Genomic DNA, 21,769 nt, shown 5'->3' with positions numbered 1-21,769 from the left:
GTGGGTGGGGGGTTCTGGCCAATGTTACCATTAAATTGCGCGGCTGTGCAGCGCTCTGGAGGTCCCACGCAGGCAGTGTACTGACTTTTATATGAGAATAACCACACATGCACGAACATTTGAATAGGCCACATGGCCCGTTAAAGGGCCCGCTCACCGAAAAAAAAAGAAAAGGGAACATTGATTCTGGCCACGGGGGTTGGGGGGGAATTTACAGTAGTAGGTATTTTGGGGGTTTCTGATAGGGAGGAGTACTTACAGTAGAGTTTGCCTGGAGGAGAGAGGTATCTGGAGGTGGGGGCGGGTTTACTGTGGAGAGTTCTTGTGGGGGGAGAATTTACAACAGAGAATACTTGAGGGGTTCTTGCAGGGAGGTATTTGCAAGAGAGAGAATCTGGGGGTTTCTTTCAGGGGGATATTTACAGCAGAGATTGCCTGGTAGTTCCTAGAAATTGGGGGTAGGATTTATAGTAGACAGTATATAAGAACATAAGAATTAGGAGCAGGAGTCGGCCATTCAGCCCCTCGAGCCTGCTCCTCCATTCAATAAGATCATGGCTGATCTTCGACCTCAACTCCACTTTCCCGCCTGATCTCCATATCCCTTGATTCCCCTAGAGTCCAAAAATCTATCGATCTCAGCCTTGAATCTACTCACCGACTGAGCATCCACAGCCCTCTGGGGTAGAGAATTCCAAAGATTCACCACCCTCTGAGTGAAGAAATTTCTCCTCATCTCAGTCCTAAATGGCCGACCCCTTATTCTGAGACTGTGACCCCTGGTTCTAGACTCCCCAGCCAGGGGAAACATCCTCTCTGCATCTACCCTGTCAAGCCCTGTAAGAATTTTATATGTTTCAATGCGATCACCTCTCAATCTTCTAAACTTTCTGGAATATAGGCCCAGTCTACTCAATCTCTCCTCATAGGACAATCCCTCCATCCCAGGAATCAGTCTAGTCAATTTTTGTTGGACTCCCTCTAAGGTAAGTATACCTTTCCTTAGGTAAGGAGACCAAAACTGAGCACAGTACTCCAGGTGTGGTCTCACCAAGTGCAGTACTTGGAGTTTCTGGGAGAATTTACAGTAGAGAATGCCTCAGAGTTTCTGGGAAGGGGGATTTATAGGAGAGTGCCTGCAAGAAGAGGTTTTACTCTACAAAGGGATATTTACAGCAGAGAGTGCCTGGTAGTTCCTGGAAATTGAGGGTAGGATTTATAGTAGACAGTACATAAGAACATAAGAATTAGGAGCAGGAGTTGGCCATTTGACCCTTCAAGTCTGCTCCGCCATTCAATAAGATCATGGCTGATCTTCTACCTCAACTCCACTTACCCGCCCGATCCCCATATCCCTTGATTCACTTAGTATCCAGAAACCTAGCAAACTCAGTCTTGAATATACTCAACAACAGAGCCTGCACAGCCCTCTGGGGTAGAGAATGCTGCAGAAGAGTGGATTTATCGTACAGAATGTGGAGTTATTTACAGTTGAGAGTACCCAGGGTTTCATGGGAAGGATTTACAGCAATCCAAGCCCTGCTTCTTAAAAAAAGGTATTTATCACTGTTCTAAAAAGTGTCCCTTCCATTTCTAATGGTTTCCTTCCCCTGCTAAACTATCCCACCCCCACCTCTACCTCCTACTTAGTGTAGAGTGTCAAGAAGGAGTTGGATATATTTCTTAAGGCTAAAGGGATCAAGGGGTATGGGGAGAAGGCAGGGACAGGGTACTGAGTTTGGATGATCAGCCATGATCTCATTGAATGGCGGAGCAGGCTCGAGGGGCCGAATGGCCTACTCCTGCTCCTATCTTCTATGTTTCTTCTATGTTTCTATGTAGGCAATGCCACGGGAGGTTCCTGGTATAGAGTTAAACATATCTGACTTGCTTCCAATGGCCATGATTAATCAGTCACAAAAATACAACTGACATCAATTTCCACTTCCACTTAAATGATTTGGGCGCCTGATGTAAATGCCAAAAATGGTCTTAAATCTTGGAAATGCACTTGAAGTGTCATAACCTACAGGGCTACGGGCCAAGAGCTGGGAAGTGGGATCAGGCTGGAGAGCTCTTTTTCAGTCACCACAGACACGATGGGCCAAATGGCCTTCTTTTGTGCCATAAATTTCTATGATTCAACGATCGCGGAATCTAATGCAATTTTTTTATTCTAGTACATAGAATCATGGAATGGTCACAGCACAGAAGGAGGCCATCCTGTGCCCACTCTCTGCAAGAGCACTTCGGCTAGTCCCACTCCACCGCCCTGCAATTTTTTTTTCTTCCCCTTCAGGCACTTATCCAACTCCCTTTTGAAAGCCACATGTCCTTGAATTTTATTATCGGGTCCACCTGCACCAGGAGTGGCATTTCAGGAGAAGGAATCTGACCTGACTCTGCATCAGTCAAGAGAGAATAAAGCACCACATGTATTTTTTTTATTCGTTCATGGGATGTGGGCGTCGCTGGCAAGGCCAGCATTTATTGCCCATCCCTAATTGCCCTTGAGAAGGTGGTGGTGAGCCGCCTTCTTGAACCGCTGCAGTCCGTGTGGTGAAGGTGCTCCCACAGTGCTGTTAGGGAGGGAGTTCCAGGATTCTGACCCAGCGACGATGAAGGATCGGCCGATATATCTCCAAGTCAGGATGTTGTGTGACTTGGAGGGGAACTTGGGAGGTGGTGGTGTTCCCATGCGCCTGCTGCCCTTGTCCTTCTAGGTGGAAGAGGTCGCGGGTTTGGGAGGTGCTGTCGAAGAAGCCTTGGCGAGTTGCTGCAGTGCATCTTGTAGATGGTGCACACTGCAGCCACGGTACGCCGGTGGTGGAGGGAGTGAATGTTTAAGATGGTGGATGGGGTGCCAATCAAGCGGGCTGCTTTGTCCTGGATGGTGTCAAGCTTCTTGAGTGTTGTTGGAGCTGCAACTCATCCAGGCAAGAGTATTTTAACAACAAGAGCTTGTGTGGCGGGGACAGTCTACCCTTTAGAAATCTGTTGATGCATCATCACGCTCAGATCGATGCATATTTTTTAAAATTTTTGCAGAGCATAGATGGCTTTGCTGCAATGTGCATTAATTTTCCAGCAAATCTTACTCCCCCCCAACTGCACCACCAGTGCTGGAGTTGTTTGCATCCGCCTGTGCTTAGTTTGGGGGCGGGAGTTTTGCCACTCTCAACTTTTATGAATGGAGCTCTCATTTGCATGCAGCGCGCGTTCCCCGCCCCGGGCTCCCCGGCTGATTGGTGCGCTGGGGGTGTGTGTGTGTGTGGGGGGGGGGGGGGCTGTTGACGTCACCGAGGTGCTTGAGCAGGCTGATCAATCTGCCCGGGCATCAAAGGCGAAAGTGAGTCAGTGGCTGCTGCACAAAAAAAGCCCTTTAAACTCCAGCACCCCGGCACTCGGCACTCACAGATGGAGCAGACCACAGCGAGCTGCACACAGACTGCAGCCTGCAAACAGTAGCAGCTGCTTCTGGACAGCGTCAACCCGCTGGCTTCCCCTTCTCTCTCTCTGCTTTCTCTCTCTGCAAACCCAAGGAAGAGAACCTGAATGTGCAACATCTAAAACGGACAGGTAATGCTCAGATTCCAATCATCGGGGCAGAAGGGTGCATTGCTTGCTTGCAAAGTACTAAACGTCAGTTTTGGAAGTGGGAGGGGGGAGGTTGCAAGTTAAATGTGAATGTTTTGTCCTGGTTAAAGTATTTCCAATTGTAAATAGAGAAGTGGATGCAAGTCACATGCATCTTGTGTGTATTGCAATAGTGTCGATGTAGTGTCATCAGTGACTGCAAGATATGCATGTTTGGACGAAATAAATGGCAAACGAATTGTATAGAAACTTCAGAATATCGAACTAAATGGAATTAACATGTACAGTGTTCAGAATTGTGTTTTTTTTAATATCTACATCCACGTTTATATGTTGCAGGTAGCACTCGACCCACAACATGAATGAAAATATTTCTAAGAACTCCACTGACGACCAACTGCGCTGGTTCGAACCGAATGAGGACAATTCATCTTTGGACTTTGCCTCGGTGGTGCAGCAGCCTTCGGTCAATCCCTGGGACGTTGTGCTGTGTGTTTCTGGGACCGTCATCTCCTGTGAAAATGCCATTGTGGTCGCGATCATATTCTACACGCCAGCTTTAAGGACGCCGATGTTTTTACTGATCGGGAGCCTGGCCACGGCGGATCTGCTGGCGGGACTGGGACTGATCGTCCACTTTGTGTTCCTCTACTGCATTCGGTCAGAGGTGGTCAGTCTGGTGACAGTCGGGCTCTTGGTTGCATCGTTCACTGCCTCTGTGAGCAGCTTGCTGGCCATCACAATCGACCGCTACCTCTCCCTCTACAACGCACTGACTTACTACTCGGAGAGGACCGTCACCAGAACTTACATCATGTTGATCCTCACCTGGGGCGTCTCCATCTGCTTGGGGCTGCTCCCGGTCCTGGGCTGGAACTGTCTCAAAGACATTGCCACCTGCAGCATCGTGAAACCGCTCACCAAGAACAACCTGATCATCTTGTCCATAACCTTTTTCATGGTGTTCGGCATGATGCTGCAATTGTACATGCAGATCTGCAAGATAGTCTGTCGACACGCTCACCAGATCGCTCTCCAGCGCCACTTCCTCGCCACTTCCCACTATGTGACAACGAGGAAAGGGATCTCCACACTTGCGGTCATCCTGGGAGCCTTTGCAATTTGCTGGTTGCCTTTTGCGATATACTGCCTGATGGGAGACTACACCTACCCGTCTTTGTACACTTACGTTACCTTCTTGCCAGCCATCTACAATTCTATGATCAACCCAGTCATCTATGCGTACCGGAACCAAGATATCCAAAAGGTTCTTTGGACAGTGTGTTGTGGCTGCCTTTCGCCGAAACTTTCCTTCAGGTCCAGATCGCCCAGTGACGTCTAACCGCTCAGCACCCGTTTGCTGCAGAGTCAATCGAGTTTATTATTTTTTTTTACTGTGCCTGTCTATTTATTAGAGCCGAGGACTGGAAATGGCCAAGGCTCCCTCGGTGAAAATGTTGCACTAAAGCCAAATCAAAATTTGGGGAAAACAAATGGCTGTTGACCTCTGCAAAGAAAGGGCGTTGTTTGCAGAATCCGGACAAAGGGAATCCAACGGACCAAGAACAGGAAATGCAATTAAAAGACTTTGTGTACTGTACTCGAATTTGCACAATTGTTAAAACACGAAAACAAAAATGTACAAGGCACTTTGAATTTCAATCCTCACTGTAACATTGCACAACAGAGTTTATCAAATAATAGTCGTTTGTGAATTGTTGGTTCTTGTTTGAGATTTCGGATGTATTCTTGTTTACAATCATCAATAAAAAGTCATAATTTGTGATAGAAATATGATGCCTTCCTCTTTCTAACTCAATAATCACTCCATTATTTTAATACATTCCAACATTTAAATATCTGCACAAATCGGTGAGCTGAACTTCTGGTTAATGTTTAAAAGCAAACGCAGATTAAAACTATTACGTTAAACGAGATTTAACTAAAACAATTTCAATGATGTGTTAAAATGAGAAATATTAAATCAATAATAAATTGGAGCGGGTCCACAATATACTTCGGTATTTATCCTCTTCATTCGTAAATATATAGAGAAACACACACACGATATACATTCTCAGCAATATGCTTGCAAGGTAAAATGAACAGTTGTACAATCTGCCCAGGTAAATCTAAAGATAAAATGCTGTTTGAGAATCATCAGACTCATGGCTGTGTTACAACGGACAATAACAGCAGAGGGAGTCATCTTGCAAATGTGCCCGTATGAACTGCACGCACTTGTGTTCCTGTGTGATGCAGGCGAGGTTTGCTCTGCAGTGGACCCCCCTGCCCGAATAAAACACCTCCGTTCCCTAAAGGGACTGTTTTTAAAAAAAAATGTCATACGCGATTCTTAGGCAATCTCTTACTGTAAAGCCGCACCTGTCTAAAACAATTTTAAAACATTTAAATGTCCAAAATAAAATCAACTCAGTAAAGGGAATATGGGTGAATTTTGAGTGTATAATGAGATTAATGAAAATTAATTGAGTTTCAACATCTGTATGCTGGTGTTAAGGTGTTGGGATAAGGTGCCCACCAATTACTCCCCCAGGGGTTGATATATTTGCTCCTGGAGTGAGATGGTTGGGGCCAGCGAGGTGAAGAAGCGCTAGTTTGGACAGTGCCAGTTCACACCAGGATATTCCTCTCCTCTCCGTCTCTCGGTGCATCGCAGGCTGGTGAGAGAAGGCTCATTGACGTCAATGGCTGGATCAGCCTCCACATGTCACCTCTCTCTCTCTCTCTCTCGGAACGCCAGCGGAATAAAAAGCAATGCTTAAATGACTTGAGGGAATGGAGCAAGCGGTGTTGGCTGGTAGCAGGCACTGGGCAGAGAACAGCCCACTCACCTGGGCTAACCACTGGGGGCAGAGCCAAAGGTGCGGCTCACTGCGGTCCAGGAAAATATCAAGCCACAATTTAATGACATTATACGGATTAATTCATTTATTAACAGCATCAATATGTGGGCTCCCTGGCCTGAGTCAGAGGATCGGTTGACTGATTTGACTCATAATTAAATGCCTTACCTCTTATTTGGATCAGATTGCCTATGGCTTCACTTCGCCGTTTGATTCTTTTCACGCCCTCGCTTCCTCTCTAATCTTTCTGCAAATATATTTCCTTCTAAAAAAAAACCACCCCAATCCTCAGGCGCTTCGCTGAGAGAGGGAAGTACCCAGGCTGCGAGATTCTGCCACAGGACCGCGCCTTTGCTGCGCTCTCTCTCTCTCTCTCTCTCATCCGCAGCACTGGGGTAGGGGGAAAACAACACTTGTTTGCATGGAAACTATATAAAGGCTTTTGGAAAAAAAATAATAATCGAGATCCTGCTGACCTCTCACAATCTTGGAAGAAATTAAATGCGATTCAATGAATGCCTCGTTGCAGGTCTGCTGCAATGGATACAATGACCCCCACCGTGTTCACCTTGTATTACAGACCCACCAACAATCTGCACTGGTTGTGGAGATTTAAATGAAAACCTGAAACACACTTTCGATTTGATTTTAATTTATTTTCGTGTCACATGCTAGGCGTTTGGTAAATAGGAAAAGAAGAAGAACAACTCATTCCTAGAGAAGGCTAACTGTTTTGGGAACATTTCTTAAAAGGAACATTATTTCCTAATTATTATTTTAAAAAATGGCATTCCTTATTTACTTGGTTCAATGAAGATCCTAAATGATCAATACTAACAGAAATGGGTAAGAAATTGGGGATGCATAGCTATGGCTAAATTAAGGGATAATCCCAAAGGATTAGAAGGTCGCAAATATTACACCATTATTCACAAAGGGAGACAGAAACACATCAATTAACTATATGCATCAGTAGGGGGAGAATTGCTAGAATTTATTATCGGGGACAGATTAATTGAGTACTTGGAAACGCATAAACCGATTTGTGAGGCGGCGTGATTCGGCGAAAAGGAAATCATATCTAACTAATCAAAGAGAGTTTATTTCCTGAGTGACTGAGGTCGGTGATGGGGGAGAATTAATGGAGGTCACGGTTAGCTTTTTGATTGTTTATTTTTCTCTGGATTGTTGCCTCACATCATTCCCACAGTCTGCCTCAGATCATTCCCACAGTCTGCCTAGAGTATGCCTCTAAAATAACAACAGAAAATGCTGGAAAAACTCAGCAGGTCAGGCAACATCCGTGGAGAGAAATTTGAGTTGACGTTTCGGGTTTGACCCTTCTTCAAAACTGGAGAGAAAAGGAACTAGATCGAAGGCAGGGCTGCGATCGGACAAAAGAATAAAAGAACCAAAAGAAGTAAAAGAGATTAGAAGCTAGACAAGATGGTAATAGGCTGGGATTAGGTGTAAAGTGTACTGGCAGGGCAAAAGATAGCTGCCAGGTGTGAGAGAGAAACAAAAGGAAAGGGGGGGGGGGGGGAAAGGAGTGGAAAAATATAAGTAAAAATGAAATAGGGGCCGAGGTTATGATCTGAAATTGTTGAACTCGATATTGAGACCGGAAGGCTGCAAAGTGCCTAATCGGAAGATGAGGTGCTGTTCCTCGAGTTTACGTTGAGCTTCCGTGGAACAGTACAAGAGGCCAAGGACGGTGAGGTCCGAGTGGGAATGGAGCGGTGAATTGAAATGACAGGCGACCGGAAGCTCGGGGTCACCCTTACGGGCTGAACGGAGGTGTTCCGCAAAGCGGTCACCCAATCTGCGTTTGGTCTCCCCAATGTAGAGGAGACCGCATCGTGAGCAGCGAATACAGTATACTAGATTGCGAGAAGTACAAGTAAATCGCTGTTTCACCTGGAAGGGGTGTTTGGGGCCCTGGACAGTGGGGAGGGGGGAGGTATAGGGGCAGGTGTTACACCTCCTCCGCTTGCCTCTACCTGCTCAATCTCTATTGCCCAGGACTGGAACATCAGCCCCTCATTACTGTGTCTGGCTTGCTGGTTAGAATGTTCTCCCAGTCAAAGGCTTTGTTAGGCTGCAGCGAAGGTTCTAACTATCAAAGATATTTACTAAACAGGGAATAGGTAAGCGAACAGCAGCAATGACACATTTACAGTAATGATCGGCTTAACTACCTCTACAAGTTGATAAAGATGTAACAGTCACATCTGCTGAACTAAACAATACAAATATTATCCTTACAAGTTGGGTGTTTGTTTCTGACTGCCCACACAGTCTATCTGGATATCTAACTCTGCTCTCTCTCTCTCTCTCTCTGATGCCTTCAACAGACTCTTCAAGTTTATAAAGGCAGGTTGAGAAATATATTTCAAAATTGACTGAGACAAAGCAAATTTAAATATGTATCTCCCACAGTCAAAGGCAGCTGCCAATCAAACATATACAAAACTAAATCCGCGCACAGCTTGCATTTGAACTCAATGGCTTTGCCTCTGGACTGGATCCATGACCCAGACAATAACAACTGGTTCTATCAATATAAAATTGTCCATTTTATATTGTGACAGAATCTGGTCTTAACCCCTTGACAGAATGAAAGAAGACAACAGCTGACAGAAATGCTTGCATGGGTTTTCAGAAGGTATTTGATCAGGACATTACAAGACATTACTCGCTATATAAAAAAAAAACACAAGTACTGAAATTTTTTTTTAAAAGTTTATTCATTGATGGGATGTGGGCGTCACTGGCTAGGCCTGCATTTAGTGCCCATCCCTAATTGCCCTTGAGAAGATGGTGGTGAGCCGCCTTCTTGAACCGCTGCAGTCCATATGGTGTAGGTACACCCACAATGCTGTTAGGAAGGGAGTTCCAGGATTTTGGCCCAGCGACAGTGAAGGAACGGCGATACAGGTCCAAGTCAGGATGGTGTGTGGCTTGGAGGGGAACTTGTAGGTGGTGATGTTCCCATGCGTCTGCTGCCCTTGTCCTTCTAAGTGGCAGAGGTCGCGGGTTTGGAAGATGCTGTTGAAGGAGCTTTGGCGAGTTGCTGCAGTGCATCTTGTAGATGGTACACACTGCAGCCACAGTGCGCTGGTGGTGGAGGGAGTGAATGTTGAAGGTGGTGGATGGAGTGCCAATCAAGCAGGCTGCTTTATCCTGAATGGTGTCGAGCTTCTTGAGTGTTGCTGGAGCTGCACTCATCCAGGCAAGTGGAGAGTATTCCATCACACTCCTGACTTGTGCCTTGTAGATGGTGGAAAGGCTTTGGGGAGTCAGGAGGTGAGACACTCACTGCAGAATTCCCAGCCTCTGGCCTGCTCTTGTAGCCACTGTATTTATATGGCTGGTCCAGTTCAGTTTCTGATCAATGGTAACCCCCAGGATGTTGATAGTGGGGGATTCAGCGATGGTAATGCCATTGAATGTCAAGGGGAGATGGTTAGAGTCTCGCTTGTTGGAGATGGTCATTTCCTGGCACTTGTGTGGTGCGAATGTTACTTGCCACTTGTCAGCCCAAGTCTGAATGTTGTCCAGGTCTTGCTGCATATGGACACGGACTGCGTCAGTATCTGATGAGTCTCGAATGGTGCTGAACAGTGTACAATCATCAGCGAACATCCCCACTTCTGACCTTATGATGGAGGGAAGGTCATTGGTGAAACAGCTGAAGATGGTTGGGCCTAGGACACTGCCCTGAGGAACTCCTGCAGTGATGTCATGTGATTGAGATGAATGACCTCCAACAACCACAGCCAACTTCCTTTGTGCTAGGTATGATTCCAACCAATGGAGAGTTTTCCCCTTGATTCCCATTGACTTCAGTTTTGCTAGGGCTCCTTGATGCCACACTCGATCAAATGCTGCCTTGATGTCAAGGGCAGTCACTCTCACCTCACCTCTTGAGTTCAGCTCTTTTGTCCATGTTTGGACCAAGGCTGTAATGAGGTCAGGAGCTGAGTGGCCCTGGCGGAACCCAAACTGGGCGTCAGTTAGCAGGTTATTGCTGAGTAAGTGCCGCTTGATAGCACTGTCGACGACACCTTCCATCACTTTGCTGATGATAGAGAGTAGACTGATGGGACGGTAATTGGCTGGGTCGGATTTGTCCTGCTTTTTGTAGACAGGACATACTTGGGCAATTTTCCACATTGCTGGGTAGATGCCAGTGTTGTAGCTGTACTGGAACAGCTTGGCTAGGGGCGCAGCTAGTTCTGGAGCACAAGTCTTCAGTACTATTGCCGGAATGTTGTCAGGGCCCATAGCCTTTGCAGTATCCAGTGTCTTCAGCCGTTTCTTGACATCACGTGGAGTGAATTGAATGAGCTGAAGACTGGCATCTGTGATGCTGGGGACCTCAGGAGGAGGCCGAGATGGGTCATCCACTCGGCACTTCTGGCTGAAGATAGTTGCAAATGCTTCAGCCTTGTCTTTTGCACTCACGTGCTGGGCTCCACCATCATTGAGGATGGGGATATTTTTGAAGCCTCCTCCTCCTGTTAACTGTTTAATTGTCCACCACCACTCACGACTGGATGTGGCAGGACTGCAGAGCTTTGATTTGATCCGATGGTTGTGAGATCGTTTAGCTCTGTCTATCGCATGTTGCTTCCGTTGTTTGGCATGCAAGTGGCATAGTGGTTAGCACTGTTGCCTCACAGCGCCAGGGACCCGGGTTCAAATCTGGCCTCGGGCGACTGTCTGTGTGGAGTTTGCACATTCTCCCTGTGTCTGTGTGGGTTTCCTCTGGGTGCTCTGGTTTCCTCCCACAGTCCAAAGATGTGTGGGTTAGGTTGATTTGGCTATGATAAATTGACCCTTAGTGTTAGGGGATTAAATACGTGGGGTTACAGGGATAGGGTGGGATATGTGTCGGTGCAGGCGAAATGGCCTCTATCTGCACTGTGGGGATTCTGTGATTCTGTGATCCTGTGTTGTAGCCTCACCAGGTTGACACCTCATTTTTCGGTATGCCTGGTGCTGTTCCGGGCATGCTCTCCTGCACTCTTCGTTAAACCAGGGTTGATCTCCTGGCTTGATGGTAATGGTAAATTGGAAGCAACCCCCATGTCATGGATAAAAAAAATATCAATTGGAAGACAAGAGGCTTATTGAGATAAAATTGGCATTTTCAGTTTGGCGGGCAGCGACAAGTGGTGCTCCTCCAGGCACTGGGATTGGGATTGTAACTTGTCGCTCTGCAACTAAAAGACCTGAATTTTTGCAAAAGAAGGGAATAATTCCAAGTGAAGTGGAGAGTGCAGAAAAATCACAAAACGACATGAGTGAGCGGACACAATATTGCCAGGAATGTTGTTCAGCCAAATATGTGAGGTCGGACACTTAGAACGGCAGATGGGAACAGAATTGAAATGGGAAGCAAAGGAAAAGGAGAGCCAGCACCAATGTGCACTTGAACTGGACTGGCAGAGAAACGTTTATCAACATCAAGTCTGCTAAGTGAGAGTCCAGTTGATTCAGTGCATGAATCGGTGCAGAATAATTTCAATAAATCTCCAATTCTTTCTCTCTTCCTTCCAATACCAAATATTAAAGAAAGGGATGGAATGGCATTTTGAAGGGGATGTTAATGGATAGCAAACCACCAACTGGCACAAATTGGCTGCCACGTTTCCCTACATCACAGCAATGATTACACATCATAGCTACTTCACTGGCACTTTGGGACTTCTTGGGGACATGAAAGGCGCTATGTGAATGCAAGTTTGTTCTTTCTTCGAGAAACAATGAGCAAGAATTGCACAGTGCGTACTTGGTGTGATCTGCTGGTGTTTGACGCTGGCTATTCTATCCACACAAAAAAAAAATTAAAAATATGAACTGCAGAGCCTTTTTGGTATAAATATTCATGAGACTGCAGTAAATCAGCAGTGTTAATTTGAGGAAAATGCCTTCACATGCATGTGATTGCATGTGAAATAAACCCAATAACCACTGCCACCATTGGGCTTATACCCTTGAACTCACAGTTGCCTGAAGTTAAAAAGTATAAGTTATTAGATTTCCTAAATTATAATTCAATAGTTAATATTTTCATTATAGTACAAACGTATTTAGAATACTTCTATCACAAACAAAATGTACCATAAGACAAAACCATTAAATATACAAAGCCTGCTGGGACAGGTTCTTATTTTTAATCTATTCTCCCTTCCCTCTGGAAACATGCTACTTGGGCCATCACACGTAGCTAGGAGCCACTATGCTGGCTTTAGCAACAACACACTTCAGGAAGCAGGTTTGCTGGGAATCCATGCAAAAAAAAATCGACACTGGACATGGATGTTATCTGGAAGACATCAGAGCTCAGGACAAGTCCCAGTACACAACACTACTGTTTATGCAGTTAAGTGATGTAGACTGCATACAAGTTAAATACATGGCTTTTTAAAACTATAGCTTTTAAAAAATTCAAATTAACAACTTGTATTTATATAGCACCTTTAATGTAATAAAACACCCCAAGGCGCTTCACAGGAGCGTTATAAAAAAAAATTGGCACCGAGCCATATAAGGAGATGTTAGGGCAGATGACCAAAAGCTTGGTCGAAGAGGTAGGTTGTAAGGAGCGTCTTAAAGGAGGAGAGAGAGGTAGAGAGGTTTAGGGAGGGAATTCCAAAGCTTAGGGCCCAGGCAGCTGAAGGCACGGCCGCCAATAGTGGAGCAATTAAAATCAGGGATGTTCAAAAGGCCAGAATAAATTACCAAGTCAAAGACAAATATGCATTGTATAGGCTAATGGGTAATTGCCCCTAATAGTGTCCTAGATTAGAACTCGATTGTCAAAAATTCAAAGTTCTCTGCAGTGTTTTATTGAAAATATACATCAGGGGTAGGGAGTTTACAAGGCAAGAATTGTGGGACAGTGTTCTCAAAATATAAACTTTGCTGCGTGATTTGATAATATAGATTTTTTGTGGGGTGGAATTGTCATTGTAAGCTGGGACTTAGAATATTAGTAAATTGATGTGTTGAGTTTGTATTTGTGCTCAATACAGTGGTTTATAAATGATGCAATGTTAAACAACGGATATACAGAAAAGTTACCTACAATAGCAAAATTAGGAGATTGTCAGTTACATATAAAAACATAAAAGTTATTAGAAACTGGTATAGGACATTAGGCTGTACATAGAATCACAGAATAGTGCAGCACAGGAGGCGGCCATTCGGCCCATCGAGTCTGCGCCGGCTCTTTCGAAGAGCAATCCAGTCAGTCCCACTCCCCCGCTCTTTCCCCATATCCCTGCAATTTTTTCTCCTTCAAGTATTTATCCACTTCCCTTTTGAAGGCTGCTATTGAATCTGTATCCACCGCCCTATCAGGCAGCGCATTCCAAATCCTAACCACTCGCTGCGTAAAAGTTTTCCTCATGTCGCCTCTGGTTCTTTTGCCAATCACCTGAAATCTGTGTCCTCTGGGTTATCGACCCTTCAGCCATTGGAAACAGTCTCTCTTTATTTACTCGATCGAAACCCTTCATGATTTTAAACACCTCAATCACACACCAGTACCTTTTTGATGGATCATACCCCTGGCCCATTCCATTGACCTTCTAAACATACCCATCAATCCTTTTTCTCTCCAGAAACAATTTTCCTTTGAAGAAATCCCTGGAACCTGTTTATACTTTCTATTTCAAATGACTTCCCTAGTACCTAATCCACAAGTCCCACATTATGGGCAAACAGTTCTGGTTAACTTCCTAATTTTCAATTTATGCTCCATAGCATTTGAACCTTTCCCCATTGTAAACAATTCCGCCATCAACTGTGTCAATTAGGCAAATTTCTCTCAGATTTACCCCAATGGCTTTGAGAATGAGGAAATCCTCCTAAAAAGGATTACTTACTTAGGCACCAAGGAAAGAAGACAGACTTACATTTATATAACTCCTTTCATGACCTTAGGACATCCCAAAGCACTTTACAGCCAATTAAGTACTTTTGAAGTGTAGTCACTATTGTAATGTAGAAAAAGGTGTGAGAAAGGTACGAGATAGCTACTGAAAACATTGTTATCAATTCAGCAATTTGATGACAAATGAACAGTTTAAAAATAAAGTTCTTAATTTTTTCAAAAAGCCTTACAGTAGACATCTTAAAAGAAGCGTTGTATAGTCTCTGTAGTTAGAGGTTCTCTGCTGGTGTTTTACCATTGCATTCGACGAGTTTACTCATTTTTTGGATGAAACAAAGCTTCTTAACTAAACTTCAAATTGGTTAACCGCGCCCTTGCAACTATACTTCAGATGTGGGAATATTTATGAACGGGAATGTCCAGTTGTAAAGATGCTCTTCATAATTTTGTTGGATGTCCTGTAAGAATGACCACAATTAAAATAATGATTTAATATTTGAATAGCATCAATCTTCTTCTCCTTCTTAGGCAGTCCCTCGGAACCGAGGATGACTTGCTTCCACACTAAAAATGAGTTCTCAGGTGACTGATTAGTCCAATGCAGGACCTACAGTCTCTGTCACAGGTGGGGCAGACGGTGGTTGAAGGGACGGGTGGGTGGGGTGCTTGGGTTGACGTGCGCTCCTTGTGCTTGGCTTCCGCTTGCTCCCGGCGAAGAGACTCGAGGTGTTCGGCGCCTTCCCGGATGCTTCTCCTCCACTTTGTGCGGTCTTGGGCCAGGGATTCCCAGGTGTCGATGGGGATGTTACACTTTTTCAAGGAGGCTTTGAAGGTGTCCTTGAAGCGTTTCCTCTGCCCACCTGGGGCTCTCTTGCCATGCCGGAGCTCCGAGTAGAGCGCTTGTTTTGGGAGTCTCGTATCAGGCATGCGGACAATGTGACCCGTCCATCGGAGCTGATCGAGCGTGGTCAAAGCTTCGATGCTGGGGACGTTGGCCTGAGCAAGAACACTGATGTTGGTGCGCCTATCCTGCCAATGGATTTGCAGGATCTTGCGAAGGCAGCGTTGGTGGTACCTCTCCAGTGCTTTGAGGTGCCTGCTGTACATGGTCCATGTCTCTGAGGCATACAGCAGGGCGGGTATCACTGCTGCTCTGTAGACTATGAGCTTGGTGCCGGGTTTGAGGTCCTGGACTTCAAACACTCTCTTCCTCAGGCGACCGAAGGCTGCACTGGCACACTGAAGGCGGTGTTGGACTTCGTCATCGACGTCTGCCCTTGTTGACAGTAGGCTCCCAAGGTATGGAAAGTGGTCCACGTTGTCCAAGGCCTTATCGTGGATTTTGATAATCGGGGAGCAGAACTGTGTGGCGGGGGCAGGTTGGTAGAGGACCTTTGTCTTACGGATATTTAGTGTAAGGCCCATGCTCTCGTATGCTTCGGTGAAGGTGTGGACAATGGTTTGGAGTTCGACCTGAGTGAGTGCAGACGCAAGCGTCGTCTGCATACTGTAATTCGACGACAGAGGATGGGACGACCTTGGATCTGAACTGGAGGCGACGGAGGTTGAACAGTTTCCCGTTTGTTCTGTAAATTAGCTCCATTCCAGTGGGGAGCTTACTGAGGGTGAGATGGAGCATTGCAGCAAGGAAGATCGAGACGAGCGTTGGTGCGATGACAGAGCCTTGTTTGACCCCGGTTCGTACGTGAATTGAGTCTGTGGTGGATCCTTTGGTCAGGATCACAACTTGCATGTCGTCATGAAGCAGGCGGAGGATGGTGACAAACATTTGAGGGCAGCCGAATTTGAGGACACTTCATAATCCCTCACGGTTGACAGTGTCGAAGGGCTTTGGCACAATTAAAATAATGATTTAATATTTGAATAGGATCAATAGCCCTTTGATCTCCACTTTCTATTTTATAGTTCCAACAATCTGGACTGGCTAAACCCCATGATCTATTTTCAATTGTCACCAGGGCTTTGATAGAAATTGGTGTGAATTTTGGGAGTCAGATCAAAGCAATTGCTTTTGATTAATACCTACATTTCTCCAAGTGAAGCTGTTGAAAGGAAGTAACAGTTTCGCACCAGGATGAGGCATGAATTAGCTTTGTACACTACAGAACATTTAGAGCACTTTAACTCTGAGGGTTCTAAAAAAAAATTGCTCAGCTTTTTTTCCCAGCTGGTGTTATAACTCTCTTTCCACAGATCCTGTTTCAGAATATTCTACTTCAGTAAATACTTTCCAATATTAGAATGATGATTGTTCACATAGTTTCCTATTTAGGAGCTAAACTCACATGTTTAAATGTAACTGTAGGCAAATACCCTCAATGATTTCAAACCCCTTAAGAAAAACATTTGGTAAAGTGTAATTTACAATTTCTGCCACTTTTCTCAGGTATGTTCATTTCTATTGTACAGCACTGACTCATTATACATCCATTCTTTTCAATATTTGGCTGAAAAAAAGTCTAAAGGGATTTTTGTGGAGCAGCATTTTTGGAAGTTTTAGTACATATCAATAAGTCAATGTTATTTTAAACAATGAAGACTCAATATAAAGATCAGTGTTACCCAGAAACGCGTGAAAAATAGGATGTCTTTTGAGAAAATGCTTTGACAGTAAGCATATATCCATTTGGAAATAATAGAAATATAGGGTTTGCTAGACGACATAAGACCAAGCTCCATCTAGTTTGCCTTCTACCATCCTGGCAATTGCACGATACAAGGATAATGGAGTTGTTGACCAATCACAGCGATCAATCTCTTATCAATGAGTCTACAGCAGACCCAGACATGACGAGAGGAAAACCCCAGTGGTGGAGAGCTTTGGGAACCATAAGACCAAAGTCACAAGCGTGCCACACCTACCACGCCATGTCTCAAATTACTCATATCCCAAAATGTTATTTTCTGACAGAAATATACTGGTACGGCATAAAAAGTTCTTGTGAGCCAAATTTGAGAATTAAAACAATCAAGGGGTGATGGCTTAATTCTATGGTGCAATTGTATTAACATGCACCATGTGCCGACACACACTCATCCAGCACACATGGCAAGTATCAAACCCCATCTAGAGGTCACATGTAATAAAGCATGTTCTTTACTACAGTATCATAACCAACATGAAACAATTGCATGTTCAGGAGTGCATGGGTCAGCTAAATGAGCACGTGGGATTCCTAAATCCTGCAGATGAAATAGTAGCCAGTCTACCAAGATCAATCCCAGTTTATCAACCATATTGTTTTCCATTACAGTCGTCGTTTCTCTGGTTGACATTGGCGGCTGTATGGAGCCATCTTAAGAAATCCAATTTTATTAAATCACAGCCTGTGCGCCTGTGTGTGAGCAATGTGCTTCTATGCACAGCACTCATACATGTGGAATTTTTTCTTAAATGTTAAATTTCCTATTTTTTTCAAACTTGCCCCTGCTGAGTAACAAAGCGAAGACAGTGAAAGTGTACGTGAGGTTATAAACTGGCTAGGGTGGCACTACCCATCTATTCAATTACCCGCTGGTTCCAAAAACTACCTCTAGAATAAATAGAATCATAAAATGGTTACAGCACGGAAGGAGGCCATTTGGCCAGTCGAGCCTGTGCCAGCTCTTTGCAAGAGCACTTCAGCTAGTCCCACTCCCCTGCCCTTTCCCCGTAAGCCCTGCAATTTTTTTCCTTCAGGTACTTAGCCAATTCCCTTTTGAAAGTCACAATTGAATCTGCCTCCACCACCATTTCAGGCAGTGCATTCCAGAGCCTAACCACTCGCTGCGCAAAAAAGTTTTTCCTCATGTCGCCTTTGGTTCTTCTGCCTTAAATCCGTGTCCTCTGATTCTCGACCCTTCCACCAATGGGAACAGTTTCTCCCTACCTACTCTATCTAGACCCCTCATGATTTTGAAGGGTCTTATGACATTGGAAAGCTTTTGGAGCTGGCAAGCAGAAATGCATCAGTTTCAAAAATGAATAAGAAGCCTGTTCTTTCACTAAATGGGATATTAATTACCAGAGACAGTGATTAAGAGTCTGGGTGGTGCCAGAGCATTGTTCAAAAGTGCTGGCCTACACCTTTGGAACAATGAGTTCAAATTTAGATTTTAAAAATATATTTTTCTTCCAGAGAGTGTTGTTAAGGGTCACATTTGAAATCTTTTCTTTCACAAATAAATACAGAAAAAACTGGAAACACTCAGCAGGTCAGGCAGCATCTGAATAGGTGTTGGTAGCGTTAATGTTCCAGGTCCATGCTCTGACCTGCTGAGTTTCTCCAGTGGTTTCGGTTCTTATTTCAGATTTCCAGCATCTGCAGTGTTTTTGCTTTTTGTTTCATTTCTTACAGACCTCAGTACAAACCGGTCTTAAACATGGCACCTGGTTTGTCAGTGTCAGCTTTGAATAATAATAATAATATAATAATAATAATAATCAACTTTATTGTCATTGTTAGTGCACAAGTGCAGTACAACGAAATGTAAGCTTGCGGCTCCCGAGAGTGTACATTTTGATTTAGACATTTAACATACATTTGGCTTGTAACATAAACATAAACATAATAAAGTGCATTGGCAGATGTGCAGGCTTTAGAGTTTATTTGCGGAGTTCAGTAGGATGACAGCCCTGGGAAAGAAGCTGTTCCTAAATCTGGTTGTTCGGGTGCGAATGCATCTGTAGCATCTCCCAGATGGCAGGGGGGGGGCGAACAAACTGTGGCTGGGGTGGGTAGGGTCTTTGATGATGGTCAGTGACCTCTGTAAACAGCGTTTCTGGTAGATGTTCTCAATGGTCGGTAGCCAGGTGCCGGTAATGCGTTGGGCAGTTTTGACTACCCGCTGCAGGGCTTTCTGGTCATAGGAGCTACAGCTGCCATACCACACTGTCATACAGTTCGTCAGGATGCTCTCTATTGTGCAGCGGTAAAAGTTAGAGAGGATCTGGGGTGACAAGTTACATCCCTTCAGCCTCCTTAGGAAAATACTTAGGAAACGGAGAATACTGATGATGGAAAATCTCCTCTGGTGCAGTTGCATTGCTTTTCAGAGGCAGGTAGTTTGGAAGATTGAAACCATTTTAAGATTACTTTGAAAATATTGCATTGTAAATCAGCATTTTGTGCAAGATGAAGAATGGTTGCATGCCTCTCGCTTCAGCATTTAACAAAACTGTTTATTGCAACATCACAGCCTTCCCTGGAAATCATCACACACTGCAGTTAAAGAAATCTAGAGATTAAAGGAAAGATGCTGGGTAAAATAATGTGGAGCTACAAGAAGAATTGAGATCTACTCCAAATAAAGAATAAGTTCATTGAATCTTGATACGGAATGCCTAGCTTTGAGGAGATTGGATGGCACAGTATTTTGGGATTGGGTCTCGTAACCAGCCCAAATGGGAAGACTGGGTAATTCAACCCAATTCCTAGGATCATGAGACCCCATGACATAATTTGGGATTAATTGGCAATCTAATTAAGAGGCCACAAGGATTGCAGGTGTGGAAATGGAAGTGCCACTGTTGGTGAACCATTTAACTGGTGTAATTAGAGGGATTGATTTGATTTAAATCCAATTAATTAAAGGGGATACTAGCATCTAAAATCGGGCAGAGGGTGTCCATAACTAACAATAAAAAATTTAATTAATTACATAGAATGGAGCAGGTGATGTGTTACTGTTGCGAGATGTAGGAGCCGGTGAACCCCATTGAGGCTCACGGTGATTACGTCTGTGACAAGTGTCTGCTGCTACAGGAACTCCAGCTCCGTGTTGATGAGCTGGAGTCTGAGCTTCAGACACTGCGACACATCAGGGAGGGGGAGAAGTTCCTGGACTCTGTGTTTCAGGAGATGGTCACACCTAGGAAGTTAATTAATTCAGATGTAGCCCATGGTCAGGGGCAGGACGGTGTGACTACAAGTGAGGCAGGTACGGGGATCCAGGAGGTAGTGTTGGAGGAGCCGCAGCCCTTGCTCTTGTCCAACAGCTTCGAGGTTCTTACTCCCTGTGGGGGCAGGAGCAGGGACTGCAGGGAGGATGAGCAACCTGGCCACAGCACCGTGGAACGGGGGGCCATTCAAGAGGGGGGAGTAAATAGAAATGTTGTAGTGGTAGGGGATCGTATTATTAGGGGGATAGATAGAGTTCTCTGCAGCCGAGAGCGAGAGTCCCGAAGGCTGTGTTGCCTACCCGGTGCCAGGGTTAAGGACATCTCCTCTGGGCTGGAAAGAAACTTGCAGTGGGAGGGGGTGGATCCAGTTGTCGTGGTCCATGTTGGTACAAATGACAGAGATAGGACTAGGAAGCCGGTTCTGTTAAAGGAGTATGAGCAGCTAGGGGTCAAATTAAAAAACAGAACCTCAAGGGTAATAATCTGAGCCACGAGCGAATTTGGCTAGGACAAATAAAATTAGAGAGTTAAATGCGTGGCTCAAAGACTGGTGTGGGAGAAATGGGTTTTGCTTCCTGGGACACTGGCACCAGTACTGGGGCAGGAGGGAGCTGTTCTGTTGGGACGGGCTTCACTTGGCCAGTGCTGGGGCTAGAGTCCTGGCGGATCATATAACTAGGGCTGTAGAGAGGGCTTTAAACTAACTAGTGGGGGGGAGGTTCCTAGAGAGCAAATAATAAAAATGACAACAGAGAAGGTCATAGACTTAGGTAGCAGTGGGGAAATTAAAAACCAGAGCGTGTCAGGAAGGGGCAGAAGGTATGGAGTAAAAGGTAAAGTAATAAAAAGGGCAAAAGCAGGAACTAAGTGTCACAAAACATATTTGAAAGTTCTCTATCTGAATGCACGTAGCATTCGTAACAAAATAGACGAGTTAATGGCACAAATAACTACATATGGGTATGATCTTGTGGCCATTACAGAAACATGGCTGCAGGGTGACAATGCCTGGGAATTAAACATACCAGGTTATTTAACGATCAGGAAGGACAGGCAGGAAGGAAGGGGAGGTGGGGTGGCTATGTTAATAAAGGAAGGAATCACTGTAATACAGAGAAATGATATTGGGTCAAAAGATCAGGATAATGAAACAGTTTGGGTGGAGATAAGGAATAATAAGGGGAAAAAAACACTAGTGGGCGTAGTCTATAGGCCTCTGAACAGTTGCAACTCTGTTGGACGGAGTATCAATCAGGAAATAGTTGAGGCTTGTAATAAGGGAACATCTATAATTATGGGGGATTTTAACTATCATATTAATTGGACAAATCAAATTGGGCAGGGCTGCCTTGAGGATGAGTTCATTGAGTGTATTAGGGATGGGTTTCTTGAGCAGTATGTAACTGAACCGACCAGGGGGCAAGCAACCTTAGATCTGGTCCTGTGTAACGAGACAGGATTAATTAAAAATGTCCTAGTAAAGGATCCCCTTGGAAT

The 21,769-nt window shown here is 44.8% G+C and overlaps 1 protein-coding gene and 1 long non-coding RNA gene across 2 annotated transcripts in view; one reads left to right on the top strand and one right to left on the bottom strand.

The window, feature by feature from the left end:
- Positions 1 to 21,769, bottom strand: part of LOC147103426 (uncharacterized) — a 305,115-nt gene that overhangs the window by 273,204 nt on the left and 10,142 nt on the right. The gene's annotated exons all lie outside the window — the stretch shown is intronic.
- On the top strand, positions 3,310 to 5,383 carry LOC147103427 (G protein-coupled receptor 12-like). The gene is made up of 2 exons (XM_085963157.1): positions 3,310 to 3,579; positions 3,937 to 5,383. Exon 2 carries the CDS (start codon positions 3,956 to 3,958, stop codon positions 4,937 to 4,939), a length of 984 nt encoding a protein of 327 aa, XP_085819283.1. The 5' UTR covers positions 3,310 to 3,579; positions 3,937 to 3,955; the 3' UTR covers positions 4,940 to 5,383.

This window comes from Somniosus microcephalus, chromosome 20 (genome assembly GCF_052327205.1).
Source record: "Somniosus microcephalus isolate GS21.2 chromosome 20, FLI_Smic_1.0, whole genome shotgun sequence".
NCBI lineage: Eukaryota > Metazoa > Chordata > Chondrichthyes > Squaliformes > Somniosidae > Somniosus > Somniosus microcephalus.
This window is presented reverse-complemented; position numbering and strand designations above follow the sequence as displayed.